Source organism: Gekko japonicus, unplaced genomic scaffold, assembly GCF_001447785.1.
Source record: "Gekko japonicus isolate JY-2015 unplaced genomic scaffold, Gekko_japonicus_V1.1 scaffold2513, whole genome shotgun sequence".
Classification (NCBI taxonomy): domain Eukaryota; kingdom Metazoa; phylum Chordata; class Lepidosauria; order Squamata; family Gekkonidae; genus Gekko; species Gekko japonicus.
In genome coordinates, this window is record NW_015164270.1 from 1 (window position 1) to 16015 (window position 16015).

At 44.6% G+C, this 16015-nt stretch overlaps 1 protein-coding gene across 1 annotated transcript in view; it reads right to left on the bottom strand.

The window, feature by feature from the left end:
- Positions 1-6994: 6994 nt before the first annotated feature.
- The window catches only part of CEP89 (centrosomal protein 89kDa), a 54391-nt gene continuing 45370 nt past the window's right edge, over positions 6995-16015 (bottom strand). Inside the window, exons 17-18 of the mRNA XM_015408734.1 lie at positions 11089-11258; positions 6995-7232 (exon numbers count right to left, since the gene is read on the bottom strand). Of these exons, the coding sequence (XP_015264220.1) occupies positions 6995-7232; positions 11089-11258 (408 nt within the window). The remainder of the gene's footprint in view (positions 7233-11088; positions 11259-16015) is intronic.

The following is a 16015-nucleotide window of genomic DNA, read 5'->3' on the forward strand; positions in this document are numbered from 1 at the left end:
AAAGGAAGAGATGTGTTATGCATTTGGATTGGGTATTGGATCCTGAGTAGGGATGTGCATTAAGTTGTATCCAAGCTTTGGCTTTGGTTCCTTCTGTGTGCCCCCCCCCCCATTCACTTGCAGTTGATTTTGTGAGGTTGGTTTCAAACTGTAGTTATTCATTTTGGGGTTGGGGGGGGGCTTGTGTGTGTGTGGGGTTCTGCCTGTTTTTTAAAAAATCTATGTTACTTCAATTTTCTTTCTTTCTCTCTGTCCTTCAAAATCCTTTGCTGTTTTTCCCCCCTTTGGGAGTTGGGGGGGCGGCTTGAGGCTTTGTTGCTTGCTTTCTCTGCTTTCCCCCTTTTTGGGTCTCGTGTGTGTTTGTAGAGGGGCTTTTGGCTTAGGTTCTCGCTTTCTCTGATTTCTTTTCCCCCGCCTTCCCCCCCCCCCAATTCTTCCCTTTAATTTCTAGAAGATTGTTTTTTTTGGGGGGGGGGGGTATTGGAGGGGGTTTACGGGTCCATTTTAAAGTGTTGGTTTAAGGGCTATTGAATAATACTTCTTGTTCTGGTAGTCGGTGCTGCTAAATAGAAGCTTTTAGTACTAAGGGTCAGTTTTAGCAATGGGGTGCCCAAGCAGCCACCACCAGCCAGCCAAGAGGTGAGTCATCCTGTGACCACCTCCAGTGCTGTTCCTGAACATTCCACAGTAGTGAAGGGACGCCAAGCCTCTCTGACAGAAACGCTTGGTGAAGTTGGCACAAGGGTGCCGGGGGAAGGGGACAGCAGGCAACTAGGAGGGTCACTTGCCTCAGTGGCAAGATGATCGCTATAGATGACCGCCCCTTCACTGTGGTCGAAATCGCTGGCTTCCACAGGCTGCCTGTCTCTGGTACATGCCCCCTGCTGAGCATGGCCCTGTTGCCCTCATTGTACAGGGCTGCCACGGACCATGTGAAGGCACAGTTATCCGGCACTAGTGAGAGAACTGCACTTCATGTCTGACATCTGACCTCCCCTCAGGAGCAAGATGCGTATCTTTTGCTGACAGATCACTGGTGGTAGCCCAGCAATGGTGGGGGTGGGGAAAGTAGTGTTAGGCAGGGTGAGGACCGTCAGGTTGGCTATTGCCAGGCTCTGGTTCACACGGAGGTACTCGACGAGGTGCACATGGCATTCAGCATATCAGCCACCATCAAGAAACAGTGGCATTAATAGGCAGGGACCTCCTCATGGGCTTCATGGTGACTGATGGTGGTGCAAACGTAAGGGCAGCAGCACAGGCATTGGGCCTTAGGTGCATTTACTGTGAAGCCCACCTTCTCCACTTTGTGTTTCAGGATGCCTTGGGACTGGGTTCTGCAGAGAATCCCAGTCTGGATGCTGAGACCCATGATTTCAGGCATCTCCTCCAGAAATGCTGGCATATCATGGATTACTTCTCTTGCAGTGGGGAGGACATCCATCTGCTGTGCGGGAAGCAGACGCTGACAGGCATGCCAGTGTACCACCTGATCAATGACGTGAGCACTCGCTGGAACTTCACCTGTGCCACGCTCAAGTGTTTGGTGGAGCAGAAGAGAGCCCTGACTGCCCTGATCTCGGAGGCCAGGGTAATTCGGAAAAAGAACTGGCTCACACAAGAAGAATGACTGACCATCTCTCAAGGCTGTTTCCAGAGCCAAGACTCACTAAGCTGCAAGCACATGACAGGAATTCATGTTACAGGAAGAGGGGCCAGGTCAAGGACCTCAACAGGGTCAAGGCCAGGATCATGAGCAGCAGACCAAAAGAGGAGGGAACAGGAAACACAAGCCAAGCACTAAGACGTGTACCATAGTGAGGAACAAGGTAAGGGGTCAGACCCTCTGTACCACCGACTGCCCTCACCTTGCTGTCCTGCTGCTCTTCTCAGCATGCACGCAAAGAGCGTCAGGAGGCAGGGCACCTTTGTTCTTTACACAGCAGATCTGTTCAAACCACCCCTCCCCCAATGGCGGCTTTTATAAGGACTCATAACCTTGCCACCATTTTTGGAAACAGATCTCAGGATTAGACGGACTTAGATCTGATCCAGCATGGCAATGGTTATGTTCTTATGTTGTTTTTTCCTGCTTTTATGGGGTCTTGACAGCCTCGACTCTGACCCTTCCTTTGCCTCACTATGGTCAGAGAGGTAAGGCCGTGGCACTGAACACACAAAGAAGCCTTCCCTCACCTGTGGACAGCCCCTTCAAGATGTGAGGTACCCTGGGAAAACTAATGGTCCTCCCTCTTGGAAGAAGAAACCTGCCGTCTCAAAGACATGATGCAACAAGTGCTAAACTTGAAGCCAAATTTCCTCTCTCTCTCTTTAAAATTAAAAAGATTGTATGTATCCTAGTTCATGAGATACACAAGTGTCAGGATAACTTCTTTTCCTAAAGGTAGGCAAGGGTTGTTCTGGGCAAGGGAGATTCTTCCCACAGCTATCAGCTTGCATTGGCCAGCTTTTTGAGAGCAGGAAAAGCAACCCATAGCAGAATGTTCCATTCCCATAGGATGAGACGGCATGGGGGAAGAGGGCTGAGTGTAGCTGATTAAATCTGTTGCAAATGCTGCTTTAATGCAAAACTGACTTTTAAAGCTGTCATGTTGGGGATACAAAGAAGCGAGGCTATTGATGTCTTTAATTAGCTGTAGGAGGTCCCCTAGCAGAAATATCCCATCTAGTCATTAGTTTTGTTGGCATAATTCGACTCTATTTTATATTTTTGATCCTCATGATTCACCTTTGATTTCAAATGGCGTAAGCAACTCCAAGATTTACTCTTTGAAGTCCAATTAACTACTTGAATTAATCAGCAGTTCAAGCCAAACACTTTCTAGGTTTTTCACCAAACGGTGACTTCGGCACAAATGAAGAACCATCAAGAAGTATTCAACCAGCACTTGAATTATGGGGAGAAAGTAGGGGGTCCTTAATGAAATCCACAAGGCCCACCAATCTCGCGGGAAGGTTATCACGAACTGTAGGGGAACCAACCAGCCTCCCTATAATTTGAACCCTGATGTATACATGTTCTTAATATTCAATGTTCTCGCTGGTGATATGGTCCAAAGATAAAATACCATATGGCTTCCACCGTGAAAATAAAATTATTTTATTATAAAATTATTTTGTTACAAACTTCATACTTGAAAAATACATATTTGGCAAAGGTTGCAATAGTATACAAATGAGATAAAAATGAGCATTTATGCAAACACTGGTCCTAATGAAGATATATAAAATAATAAAAATTGATCTAGAGGGACAGCAGGTAAGAGGGAGTTTGTGAAATGCACCTGTACACCAAAATCTATCCAGAATCATTCTAGCTAAAGCGTATCAGTTTCCATGACCTACCTGCAATACACAAAACACTGATGTAAATAAAATGTTGGACTATGTTGTATTTCCCTTGTCCATTCTTTATACTTGTAGACATGGCGTTAGTCATTCTGTTGCTATACACCAGTACTTGTATGGGGAGAGTTTAAGTGGCATTAGACATGAAGGCCATTGCAAACAGTGGGAGCTTTAATTACCGATTTGTATACATGCAACATTAAGATAATCATCATAACCAGATTTTCAAAACTTGCGCAGCAAGATCTGTTTCATTAAACACAGTAGGAAAAATTGTAGAGACAGGTCCTTGGCATGTCAAACGAAGTGTGGGTTAATGTCTGATTGTCATTTACGGATGTTCACAAAAGAAGACTCATGCCTTTTGTGGAATTATGGAATGTCATATTAAATAATCTGATGTAAAGCCTATCAGATCCCAAACTTGGCTACAAATGTGCATGCAGTTCTCTGTCTAAAGCAGGGGTGGCCAAACTGTGGATCAGGAGCCGCATGCGGCTCTTTTACGCATATTGTGTGGCTCCCGGCAGGGCAGCTGGGGAAGCTAAATATCATTAGCAAACAAATATCATTGGACATATAAATATCATTATCAATATCTGCTTTTACCGCTTTTGTGATTATTTTTGGCAGTCTCATTTAATGTTAATAAAAAGCAAATTTGCATATTTCCCAGTAAAAACGTGTAAGATTTTTTCATGTCTTCCAGCTCTTAAACATCTGACGTTTGTTCTATGTGACTCTTACGTTAAGCAAGTTTGGCCACCCCTGGTCTAAAGGATCATATTGTAACTCTTCCAGCTGACTGTCCTGATTTGGAATCTGTACAAGGAAACAGCCAGCTGTGCATTGCACTCCCACCTTGTACATGTAAGGCACCCAAACCTGCTCACAAGCATGACAGAACTGCCAGTCCTTGTGACAGCTTGAAGGAACAATCAAAACTAACCGGAAAACTGCCTCCATCCAATTGTCAAAGGTTACAGATTATATCACAGCCAACTCCCTTGGAAAATACAGTGCTCAGATTGTTAAATCAGGTGCTGAAAAACCTGTTGGAATAATCATTCCCTAAACTGAGAGCTAAGTGCTCAGGTTTACATAAAGATCAACCGTTATCTTTGTAACAGCCAATGTTACAAACCCTACGGATGTAGGCAGAAGGCCCAACCATGCTCACTCCACTGCTGGTGCATGCTACTGTGTAATGGAGAATGATGCAACTGCTTAACGGCAACGGGCAAAATGAAGCTGTCATTAAAAATGCTTTTCAGTAAGCCAATAAATGAGTTGTGCAGACGGGTTTTCAGAATTAAGGTCATTAAAGGCCTTACTTCACATAAATGTTTTCCCTGGGTCCTCCCCAAGTTTGTGTGTTTCATGTTAACTCCAGGTATGAACAGGGTTAGTTCGGTCGGGACCATGGAACACAAGAGGGAACTTAAGACCGCCATCTCTTGTGCCATTTTCCAAACCTGAAATGCCCCTGGGGGGGTTGCTACTTCCCCTACTGGAGTCCAAAGCTTCAGATTTCCACTTGTCATCAAGGAACAAGTGGAGACTAACTAAAGACTACACAAAGTGTAATTAATCCCCCCCTTTTCCTCTTAAAAGGGGGGAGGGAAAGAAGCCACTTTGAGACAATTTAGAACTGACAAACAGGGAGGGCAAGGTGTGGTGGGTAGTCAGAACCTCTTTCCTCAGGCTCCCCAAGCCTCTTTGCTGCCTTTAGACACACCTTTCCCCTTGTGCTTTTGTGTACTCACCAAGTCTTCGCAAACAGGCACAAAGGCTACTATTACTTATATGCTGTTCTGGGCAATGGTTCCTGATCATCAGCTGGTAAGAAAGAAGTTAGTGCAGATTTCTGCAGCCTGATTGCTCACCCTCTGACCCCTCTCTTCAGCCAGGTGCCTTTCAAAAATCTCCCGTTTGGTATAGAGGTTAGGAGCGCTGACTCTAATCTGGGAGAACCGGGTTTGATTCCCCACTCCTCCACATGCAGCTGCTGGTGTGACCTTGGGACAGTTACAAGTTCTTTCAGAGTTGTTCTCTCACGAGCAGTTCTCAGAAGAGCTCTCTCAACCCCACCCACCTCACAAGGTGTCTGTTGTGGGGAGGGGAAGGGAAAGGAGATTGTAAACCACTCTGAGATGGCTTTGGGTAGTGAAGGGCAGGGTATAAATCCAGTCTCTTCTTCTTGCTTTTTTCTCTAGCTGTGTTGCTTCCTAGCCTCCCAATTCAAGACATTCTGTTACACTCTTTTGATAAAAAAGAGTAGGTGCTAAACAGGGTAAGTCACTCTCTTTTCCTTTTGTCCCATCTCTGTAAAAGCTCACTAAAGTTGGGGCCAATCCAGCAATTATGGCTCTCAACTCCACAATCCCTTGAGTAATGAGTGCAAACAGTGTTCCAGCAGCAACTATGGCTGCACCAGCCTGTATCTTTGGTCAGAATAACTAGATAGCTTATTGACAATATGGGTGAAATCCAGCTTTAAACATCAAAAGAGAGGAGCCTACACAGAGATTCATTTTTGTAAGCTTGCTTCTGTAAGTACAAGCTTGAGGGCCCATGAGGGAAGCGGTGAGTGAGTGTGAATTCCCACTCCACTACTCAAAATGTTTCCGATGTGTGTGTGTGTCTTTTCTTTACTTTATATTTTTGGCATAGCTGGGGGGTGTCTCACATATGTAGAAACCCTCACTGTGTCTCTGAGTAGCCTAGTTTTATGGTTTTCATCACTCACACAGGGGCTTTAGAATTAGATACAGCAATGATTATCAGGGGGACAGGTACTCTGCATTCAAACCCCACAACCTGTGACCAGCAAACTGAAGTTAACCTGTAGAAACAAGTTATGCAAATCTGCAAACATTTACTTAACTTGTATACTGCATTTCGATTGCACATTCCCCCCCCAACCCCCGAGTATGGAGAGAGGGGGCAATTCTCCTTTTTTTAAAAAAAACCACAGACTGAGGAATGAAGGCTGACACAGATTAAAGGGTGTCTGGAAATAGGTAGAGTAGGCTGTTTCCAGGCAAAGGCTTTTGTGAACTTCAGGTACAATCATCATAACAAACTGGTCACTACTAGTTCAAACACACTAGAAGGAACAGCACACTACAGACAGCATGGCAACTGTGACACAAGAACAGTGATGACAGCATAATGCTAGTTATTATGACATCTATAAAGCACTTTCCCCTCCCACTTCTTGTTGCTACCTATTGCTGGGAGGAGCAGCCCTTAGAGACACCAACAGAGGTATGGAAAAAAGGAGGTTACGGTGAAGGAAAATTTACTCCCCAATGAAACCAGCACTTCATGTTCCTTCTGTTTTCTCTTATCTAGAAGAAACTGCTGACATGTTTTCAGTACTCTCTCTGCATGAAGGGCTCGTAACTTGCTTTTTGATATGAAAGATCAGGTCCTTGGGATTCTGAAGGCACTATATAAGCTATATTCCCCATAGCACAGATTTCTGACCCGCAACATTACCAAAAGACCTCCTTTGGTAGATCCCGTTCTGCTGTTGGAAGGTACTGAGTCGGCTTACATTTCTGTCTGTGCTTCTTTCAGATGCATTTTGCCCTGGAAGCGACGGCAGCATCTGTGTCCTTTAACACACAGGTTCCTGCTGGCTCTGGCTTTTAGCAGGTGAGGAAAGCTCCACATCGCAGTAGCTAAAACCGTACCCACCAAGCAGGTCTTTCTGAGAAATGTCAGCCAAATGTGATTCATAAGCTCTGACAGGGCTCTGCCGGCTCTTCTCCAGAGATTTATGCAAGAGTTCCTTCATCTTCCTGTTTTCTTTGGTGGTTGATTCCCAAATTATTTCAAGTTCACTTTCCACTTCCCTGGGAAGCAAAGCAAAGAGAAAACAAGTTTGCTAGTTTAATCCCTGCCTTTCCAAAGAGCACCTTTGAAGGTGAATTCTCAACCAGTACAAACAGAACAGTCAGATTTAATGTTAGCACCTGGAGTGCTGCTTCAGGGACCTACCATGCTCAGAACTTCTGTGATCAGATACTAGGTTTAGTACGAATAAAAATGTATTCATTTAACCAGCCTTTATCAGCACTTAGCTCTGAATGCATCACAAGGGGAGCTAACCTAACCTTCCTGCCCCTTACTGATATCAACACAGAGCCAAGTTCACTAAACCAAGGTCGGCTCCAATGACTCTACGGGTCACTCCCATTTTCCGAGGGGACTGCGTGATGCAGGGAGTTGAGGATCTGGCCCCCCATGCAGAGTGGACTGGCATAAATGGTGCTTTCTACGGTGAAGGTTTTTACTACAATAAGCTGTGGTTTCCATTCCTTTCCATGCCCCATTGCCTTTATGCTCATCCAATGCCATCTTCAAACCCCGTTCACAAAACCTGCAGGGTTTCATACGATTAAGTTAGTGAAGTTGCTGACAGAAAGCCACTTTCCTAGAAAGGAGACTGCTTTCTTGATGGCTGTCCAGCTGGTTTGAGAGAAACCAAGCTCATACCCTTGGCCGCCTCAGCTCTCGGAATGCAGGCAAAACACTTATTTTTTGTGAAAGTTTAAGTGTCACCATTCACATGTATGAGAGTTCATGTTTGGAAAATGAGATGGTGTTTCTCATAAACTCTTATCTTCTGAAAATTAAAGATACTGTGACCTAAGCTGACCTCAAAGCACTTTCTGGCTATTGATGGGTGTTGGATTTAAAATTAACCAAAGGAAAACTCTTCTTCACACAAAGCATAATGTTTATAATATTCTGAGCAGGCAGACAGCGGTGATAGGAAGGCATTCTAGCAATCTCTTACAAAATTACTGTGTATATGTTTTGGGACTTAGCACAGAAAACAAATTTAGATAATAAGTCCTGGTTGTAGTATTTATGTGCTGGAACAGGTTCTTGTAATCGGCTATCCTGGATTATTCCTTGTTTGATTTTCTTACTCTACCACTGGGAAATCTCAGAATCCCCACCCCCCAAAAAACCCCACAACTCAGAGGAATTAAGACTGTTTTCCAACTGAAAATAGATGATAGTCCACATGGGGTCCTTCATACCCTGCTTCTGTAAATTCGATATTATTTCACACTCTACGTAAAGTTTTTCTCTGAAGCAGCTGTGAATGCAGCTGAAGGGCAAGGTATCAGGTCAACCAACAACTGAGGAAAATGTTTTGTTTTCGGTGAAATAGCTCCCTGGGTCACAATCACATCGTGTGCGATGAAGGTACATCAGAAGAAACGTGGCCCGCAGCAATTTCTAGGAGCCGCTCTGCTCTCTGACAAATTGCAAGATTTGGTCCTTTGCAAGAGGGCAATGAAGTCTTAACAGCTCTGAAAGATCCATCCATCGGAGCATCTGAGGACACAGCCACATATTGCTCCCAGAAGCGTTGGATGCATGGAAACAGAACATGAAGCCGGATGTACACTTACAGAGGTAGCTGCTGTTGCAGAGATTAAGAGGTACTGATGAGATGCTGCTGTTTTGGTACTGTGGTGGCCATTCTGCACGGGCGTTGCTCCCTTAACATCTGTGGCTTAGGGATCCCCAGCGTGAAGCCAGAGGTGCCTTTATTCATATCGCAAAAACTGTCTGCTTCCAAATACATCCTACCAAATAGCAATGGTTTCAAAAACTACTGCAATGGGTTCACTGCCAGGGACTGCTCCCTTCATACTGCTTCCTGCACTTCCTACAGTTTCACTGGATCTAATGTGCAATGGATTATATTATTGTCAGCGCCTTAGTCTTCAAATCTGTCTCTGCTCCATGAATCATTCAAGCAATCTTTCCCACAAAGCAGTCGGAAATCTGTTTGAGTCCTTTCTCCGCTTGTTAATGTTGCATTGCCTTGTCCTAGTACAAACCCTTGGCTATTCGGTGTTCTAACTTTGGGCTCTTTTCACCGTTTTGCTAGTCAGTAGTTTTCTGTTACAGGGTCTCAGGCAGAGGTCCTTCATAGCATCTCTTTCCTAGTCCTTTAACTGGAGATACCGGGAATTGAACCTAGAACCTCCTGCATGCAAAGCTACACCACTGAGCCATAGCCCCTCCCCTCCTGAAAGCTATACATATGCAGCAGGTTGTTACTTAGATTCAACAATTTCCTCCAAACCACTGCAGATTTTCTTGGCATGTAATATTGGTCTGGAAGGAACTGCCCAATTCATGTAGAAGGAGCACAGCTTGTCATGTGAACTGGCCTCCTTCGCATGATCAATTAAATAAATTTAAATAAATAAATTATTTAAATAAATAAATAATGTATTGGCCATTGGCCCCATCTGTACGCCGCCCTGAGCCCGTTCGCGGGGAGGGCGGGTTATAAATTTAAATAAATAAATCATGGTTACAGCAGCTAGCACACCATGACTTGTTCATATGCATTAGATGGCTGATGATTACAAGTCATAACAGGATAAATGCCTTAAATCTGTTTGAGCAGACTTCTGAGTTTTGCATAGAAATGTCACAAGCTGGGACTCTCCTATCATGAGGCCCAGTGAGACAGCTACCTCGAGTGGCATATTTTGGGTACCACTCATGACGGTAAGAGAGGGAAGCAGACCGAATTGCCCACAGAGTAAAGCAAAGGTGGAGGTTCTCCTGCCAGGTCTCGTTTCTATGGGGCCTGGGAAGAATGTCTCTTGTGTCCTTTGAGATAGCTGGTGTCTGCGCCATTCTGACTTCGCGCCTCAGGCACTATGAAGTCTTGGACTGCCCATATTCGACTTTCATCTCAAAGCAGTGTTCGTGGAATCTCAAAGCAAAATTCTAAACATGCTTTTCCTGAGAATGGATAAACATCTCTGTGCTCAGCATAACACAGCAACTAATTTCTCTCCTCCTATGTACTGTATTACACTTGAGCAGATACTTCAAATCACTGCTACCGATGTGGCTTTAAGTTAAGCATGAGTGGTGTTCATTGAGAGTGTGTTTATTTTGCCAAAAATCAGCTATCTATCCTCTAATGGGAGAGGTGACATTATAGACATGGATGGCACTCTGAACTATGGTTTCCATGAACTTCATCTCACAATGCCTTTAGATGAGTCGCTTAGATCTGCCATCTCTCCATGGATGTTTTTAAATTCTGATAAAAAAATATTCTATGAAATCTACTTCCATTAGAATGGTAAACTAGCTCTCCTTAGGGGTTGAACACTGACAGGCATGCTTTAACCAAGACCTACCTATTCGACTGCTCATTCTGCTCCCCACCCCCAAGCTGCAATTAGAATCTTCCCAATCTAAAAGATGCTTTTGTTTCCTGTCTATCAAAAACCTGTCAGTCTGGGACTTCATCAGCCCTTGCTGGAAGATGTTATTAAATCAACAGCCACATGACCAGTGATTCACTTTGGAGAGAATTATTGAAAGCTCAATTCGAGTTAATCGCTTCTGTGTGCTTTGTTTCCCTTCAGAAAGATACAGTTAGCAGTCAGGAGAATTTTCAAGCTTAATTGTGGGCACCAGCAATAAATGATATCCTTCAAGGACTTGTAGACTGGGAAGGGGTGAGTGGGAGGGGGGAGGGGAGAGAACCAGTTGAAAGAAGGTGTTTAGCATTTTCAATCCAGCAGAGAGGCAGACAAGTGAAAAACAGTTTGAGCACACCAGACGGGGCTCTCAGACAGAGCATATGTCTACATCTGCCCTCATTTTGCCAGCCCAGTCTAACTGGGTTTTTTAAGGCTTTGACTGACTTACTTTTTTTGCTGCAGCACTTGGTCGAGGGTTTCCTGTCTGTCTTGCAGCAGCCACTGGAGGTGCCTTATTTCTCGCTGGTACTGAGCAGCCTTCCCAGCAAATTCCTTCTCATGTTCAGTCACTTTGAGAGCGAAATCTTCAAGCCTCTCAGCAACTGTCTTCTTATACCCCTGGGAGAGTTGGACCAAAGCACATTTCAGAGCCACTTCTGCAAATCCATTTGACGGACAGACTACAATCTGTGGGAAATATGGTTCTCTCCATGTACGGTTTCCTCCTGAAACCACAGGTGCTTTGCTTAAAAAGAATAAATCAGGTAGGGAAGGGATCAGATTGTCTTAAAGCATTTATAGTGCGTGTACTTGCCACTGTAGATAAGCAAAGAGTCAATGAATGGGTATACTTTGCTTTTTAAAAAATGCCTCTCTTCTTCAAAGAATATTATAAGCCAAATAGATTTTGCATGCCAGGAAAGTCAGCCAGATGTTAAGCACATATTGCTTACCTACAAGTTCAAATGGTTTAATTATCACAGATATAGAAAGAGATACTATCAAATGATGTAAGATCTGTCATCTTAGCAACAGGAACAAAAAGCAGCAACAACCCACATTCTGTATATTAGTATGCTTCCTATACAATTAACAGATTTTCTTCTTTTATCTGAGTTACTGGATACAACTTTTCACTTCTTTCTTGCCTTAGAAATGCATATTTAAGCACCCAAAAGTACACCTTTTGAAATCCAAAGTGTTCAAATGCTTCATTAGGGCTAGTGCTTTGTTTAAGCAGATGACTTTGTAAATTTTACTTCTGAATGAAAGCACTGCTAAATGTGTAAGAACAAGCACCAAGTGAACCTCACCTAAAGAAACGTTATTTTTCAGTGAAAAAACTTAATCTACATTTACAGGCCAAACTGTTGCACAAAGGTAGCTTTGAGGGGGCTTTGTCCTTCCTAGTTAACCTGAAAATTAAAAATTCTAACAAAGCTCTCTTTCAAACAGTAATATTAAATGTATTAATTAACAATTATTCTAGCTAAAGATTCTTGCCTCAATGTAAGAATTAATACCCAGTGAAGTTGGGAAAATATACTTTCCAAATTCAACTCCGATATTCTAGTATAAAGTGGGGGAGACAGGATTTTAAAGAAAAGCAACCTGGGCAAAACTTGGGTTCAAATCCCCACTCAGTCACGTAACTCTCTGTGGCCAGCCACTCTCTGTCTCTCAGCCTAGCCAACTCCATAGGGTTGGTGAAAGGATCAAGTGGAAGAGGTGGAACCACAGATGCCGCCCTGGACTCCAAGAGGGAGAAAAATGTGACAGCCACAGAGAACAGGAAAAAAAAAATTCCTGGTTTGCAAATGTTTGTGTATGCTTAATTTGAAAGCTTGTCTGGAGACGCTCAGGGACCATGTTCTCTAGAATTCCATCCTCTACTGCTGCAGTTTTATTATCCATGACCAGGGAGGGTGCACTGTTGGCTGTGGAGCAATGGTCTATCTAAAAAGCTAAGTGTAATTGCCTTCTTTGGAAAGTTTAATTACCAACTGATAAAAATAAAACATCTTGTGGCCAACTCTAGTACTTATCCATTAACTACCAACAGCTAGTACCCCTGCTCCTGTCGAGAGCATTCTGTGATAACGCCAGACTGCAAACGGGGCACATGTATCTTCCACTATCATGTATCATGTGGTTCCATGAAGAGGGCCAGTTTGGTGTAGTGTTTAAGTGTGCGGACTCTAATCTGGGAGAACCGGGTGTGATTCCCCACTCCTCCACTTGCACCTGCTGATGTGACCTTGGGTCAGTCGCAAGCTCTGGCACAGCTGTCCTTGAAAAAGAGCAGTTTGTGTCAGAGTTCTCTCAGACCCGCCCACCTCACAGGGTGTCTGTTGTGGGGAGGGGAAGGGAAAGGAGTTTGTAAGCCGCTCTGAGACTCCAAGTGAAGGGCGGGGTATAAATCCAATCTCCTCCTCCTCCACTAACCCAAGGATTCAAGCACAAAGGAAGAAAAACAGAGCAGGGCTGCCTGTCTCTTCACTGTTCATTCTAAAATGTCTCTAACGTCAATGGGAACACAAAGAAAACCCTCTCAGGCTGCAAAGGACAGGTCAGATCCAGGTTTGTGATGGTCTGAGTTTGCAAGAGCAGGAGGTTGACTCCAACCAGCTTCTCTGCTGTGAAAAAGGGTATGGGGGGCTGAGTTAGGAATCCTGAGACTTACATGGACAAAACCCAAGAGGGACACGGGCTGTAGTAATTAAGTAACACTGCACCAAAAAATGTGGGAATGCACTTTTGTGTGCTACCACCCCAAACTAAGTTTAGTCTTTTACATATACTAGTGGTCAGGGTGTGTGTGTGTGCCAGTAAAGGCTGTCTCTGAGCATGTGCAGAGGGACATGTTTCCCAACTACTTCAGTGCTTGAACCACAGTGTGCTCTCTTATACAGGACTTTATTACTATAGTTTAACAAACTAGAACACAAGACAAAGTAAAATGTGGTTCCATGAAGAGATAACCATTTGCTCTAACTGCCACAAAGGGCAAGATGGATCGCTGTTGTTAAAACATGAACTCAGTATTGAGATGTGTGGTACGTGAGCTCTTTAATGATTGGAGGATAGAGGTTCATCCTGCCATGAGGTTGAAGGCTCCCTGACTCTGGATTGGGTAAGGAGCTTCCAGCCATCTAGGAAAGGAGACGATCTTCGTCGTGGTCTCTGTACAGTCCCACACATGAGTTGGGTGCCTGCGCACGACCTTGATCGGAGAACCTTCTAGAGCTTGCCTCAGAAACCTTTTTTGGCAGGCTCTCTTCCCGCCCTGGGGAGCAGGCATGCACTGCGCATGCCTGGAGCGGGAGAGAGCCACCTCCCACTCAGTTCTTCTTCGACCGCCTTCGCGTTCACACCTCACTAGCGTCGGTCTTCAAAATTGCCTCAGCTGAGTACTTCTCTTCTGGTTTTCTTCATCTTTCTTATTTCTTCTTATTCCTCCTGAAAAACAAAAACAAAAGTATTTTACTATTTTTCATCACTTTTGTTTTTGTCCCCCCCCCCCCCCCCGCTGGGGGGGATGTTTTGTTGTAAGGTAAAAAATAAGACGTGTCACCGTTGCCCAGCGAAACTTCCCTCCAACGACGGCCACAATCTTTGTTTGTTTTGTCTGGGCGAGTCTCACCGGGTTGATTCCTGTCCCCATTGCGCGAACTTTACTTGACATGCCTGTAGAAATAGGGCAGCCCAACTTAGAACGCCTCTTCTCGAGGAAGCTTTGCATCCTACGATGTCCTCAGTCACATCCCAGTCTTCTGTTCCACCAAAACACACTGACATTGCAAAATACTCTTCTATGGCTCCACCTTCACATAAGCCTAGTCTTCAGCCTCCTCCTACCTTGTCTTCACTGTCAGGACATATTCCACTTGGTCAGCATTCCAAGTCACCTGTCCAGCAGCCTTCCTCTCATTGTGCATCTCAATCTCACTCCTGAGGCTCTCATATGCCTATCCACCCTTTAGATGACAGAGCATTTCATGCAAAGTCGATCCAGGTCGAGGTTCCACTATACTCGCAGACCACACCATTATCATTGCTCGCCTTCTCTGTCGAATTCAGCATCCGATTATAGATCCTGGTCTCCAGATGTCCGACATCGTGGGGCGTATTACCCTCGCTCTTACTCCAGGTCTTGTACTTTTCACCGAGATTGTTATGACCGGTTTGGAAAAACTGACCACTACGGAGGATGGCCGACTTCGTCCTACTCCAGGCATTCCCACTCGGTAGCCTCGGTCCACATTCCCTGGAGCTCGATCAGCCTCCAGATATATCGATGTCTGCGGATGCCCCAAAGTGTTCTCCATTAGAATCTCAGTATCATCCTCCTGCAGGTGACGAAACACCTATTGATGTCTCCCAACCGCTTCGATCACCTTCTCCGGACTCGGTATCTGACCGTTCTGTATCTGGTGATCTTGATATCCTTCCTCTCGAGGACGAGGCCTGTCGGTCGGGTTCCATCTCTCCCACGGAAGTCCCAAAAGCCTATTTGGAGCTTATTATACGAATGGCTACGGCTCTTTAAGTACAAGGCTCTACGGAAACTCCTGCAGTGACTGATGTCATCCATAAATTAGTCCAAGTGGATTTGCCACCTTCGACAATTCTCCTGTTGTTTCTGGTCCACCTTTTGGTCCTCAAGGAGTCTTGGGACCATCCTGCCTCCATCACGCCGATATTGGGATGTTATGACAACCTTTATAAAGTTCAAGAATCTTCTGGAAAATTCTTGTTTACTCAACCTCCGCCAAACTTGATGATAGTACATTCCTCTTCTAAGTCCAAACAACTTGTTCGACAGTCCGCTCCTCCTGACCAAGAGGGAAGGAAGATTGATGTTATTGCCAAGAAAACTTACTCCATCACTTCCATGAACATTAGAATTGATACTTATCTGTCGTACCTCTCTGCTTATACCTTTAATGTCGCCACTGCTGTTCATCCAGTTCTTACATTTGTCCCAGAGGAACATCGTCTCATTCTGTCTGCCGCCTTGTCCGAAATCTGTGCTATTTCCAAGCAACAGATCAACTCCATTCATCATGCTGTCACCTGATCTTCTAAAGCCCTCGCTTCTTCCATCGCACTCCGCCATCATTCCTGGCTCCACAGTATTTCCCTGCAGACAGATGTCAAATTCAAAGTTGAGGATCTATCCTTCGATGGCGAAGGACTTTTTCATTCCACTACGGATGAGGCTCTGAAAGCTGTCGATGATAGCAGAAAACAAGCTCAAAACCTTGGAGTTTCTACTTCGACACCAAGGCCTCAATACCGTTCCTGGAGACCTTACTACAATAAACGTCAGCCATCGCCTGCTACTACCTCGCAGTGGAGGAAGAAATCATATG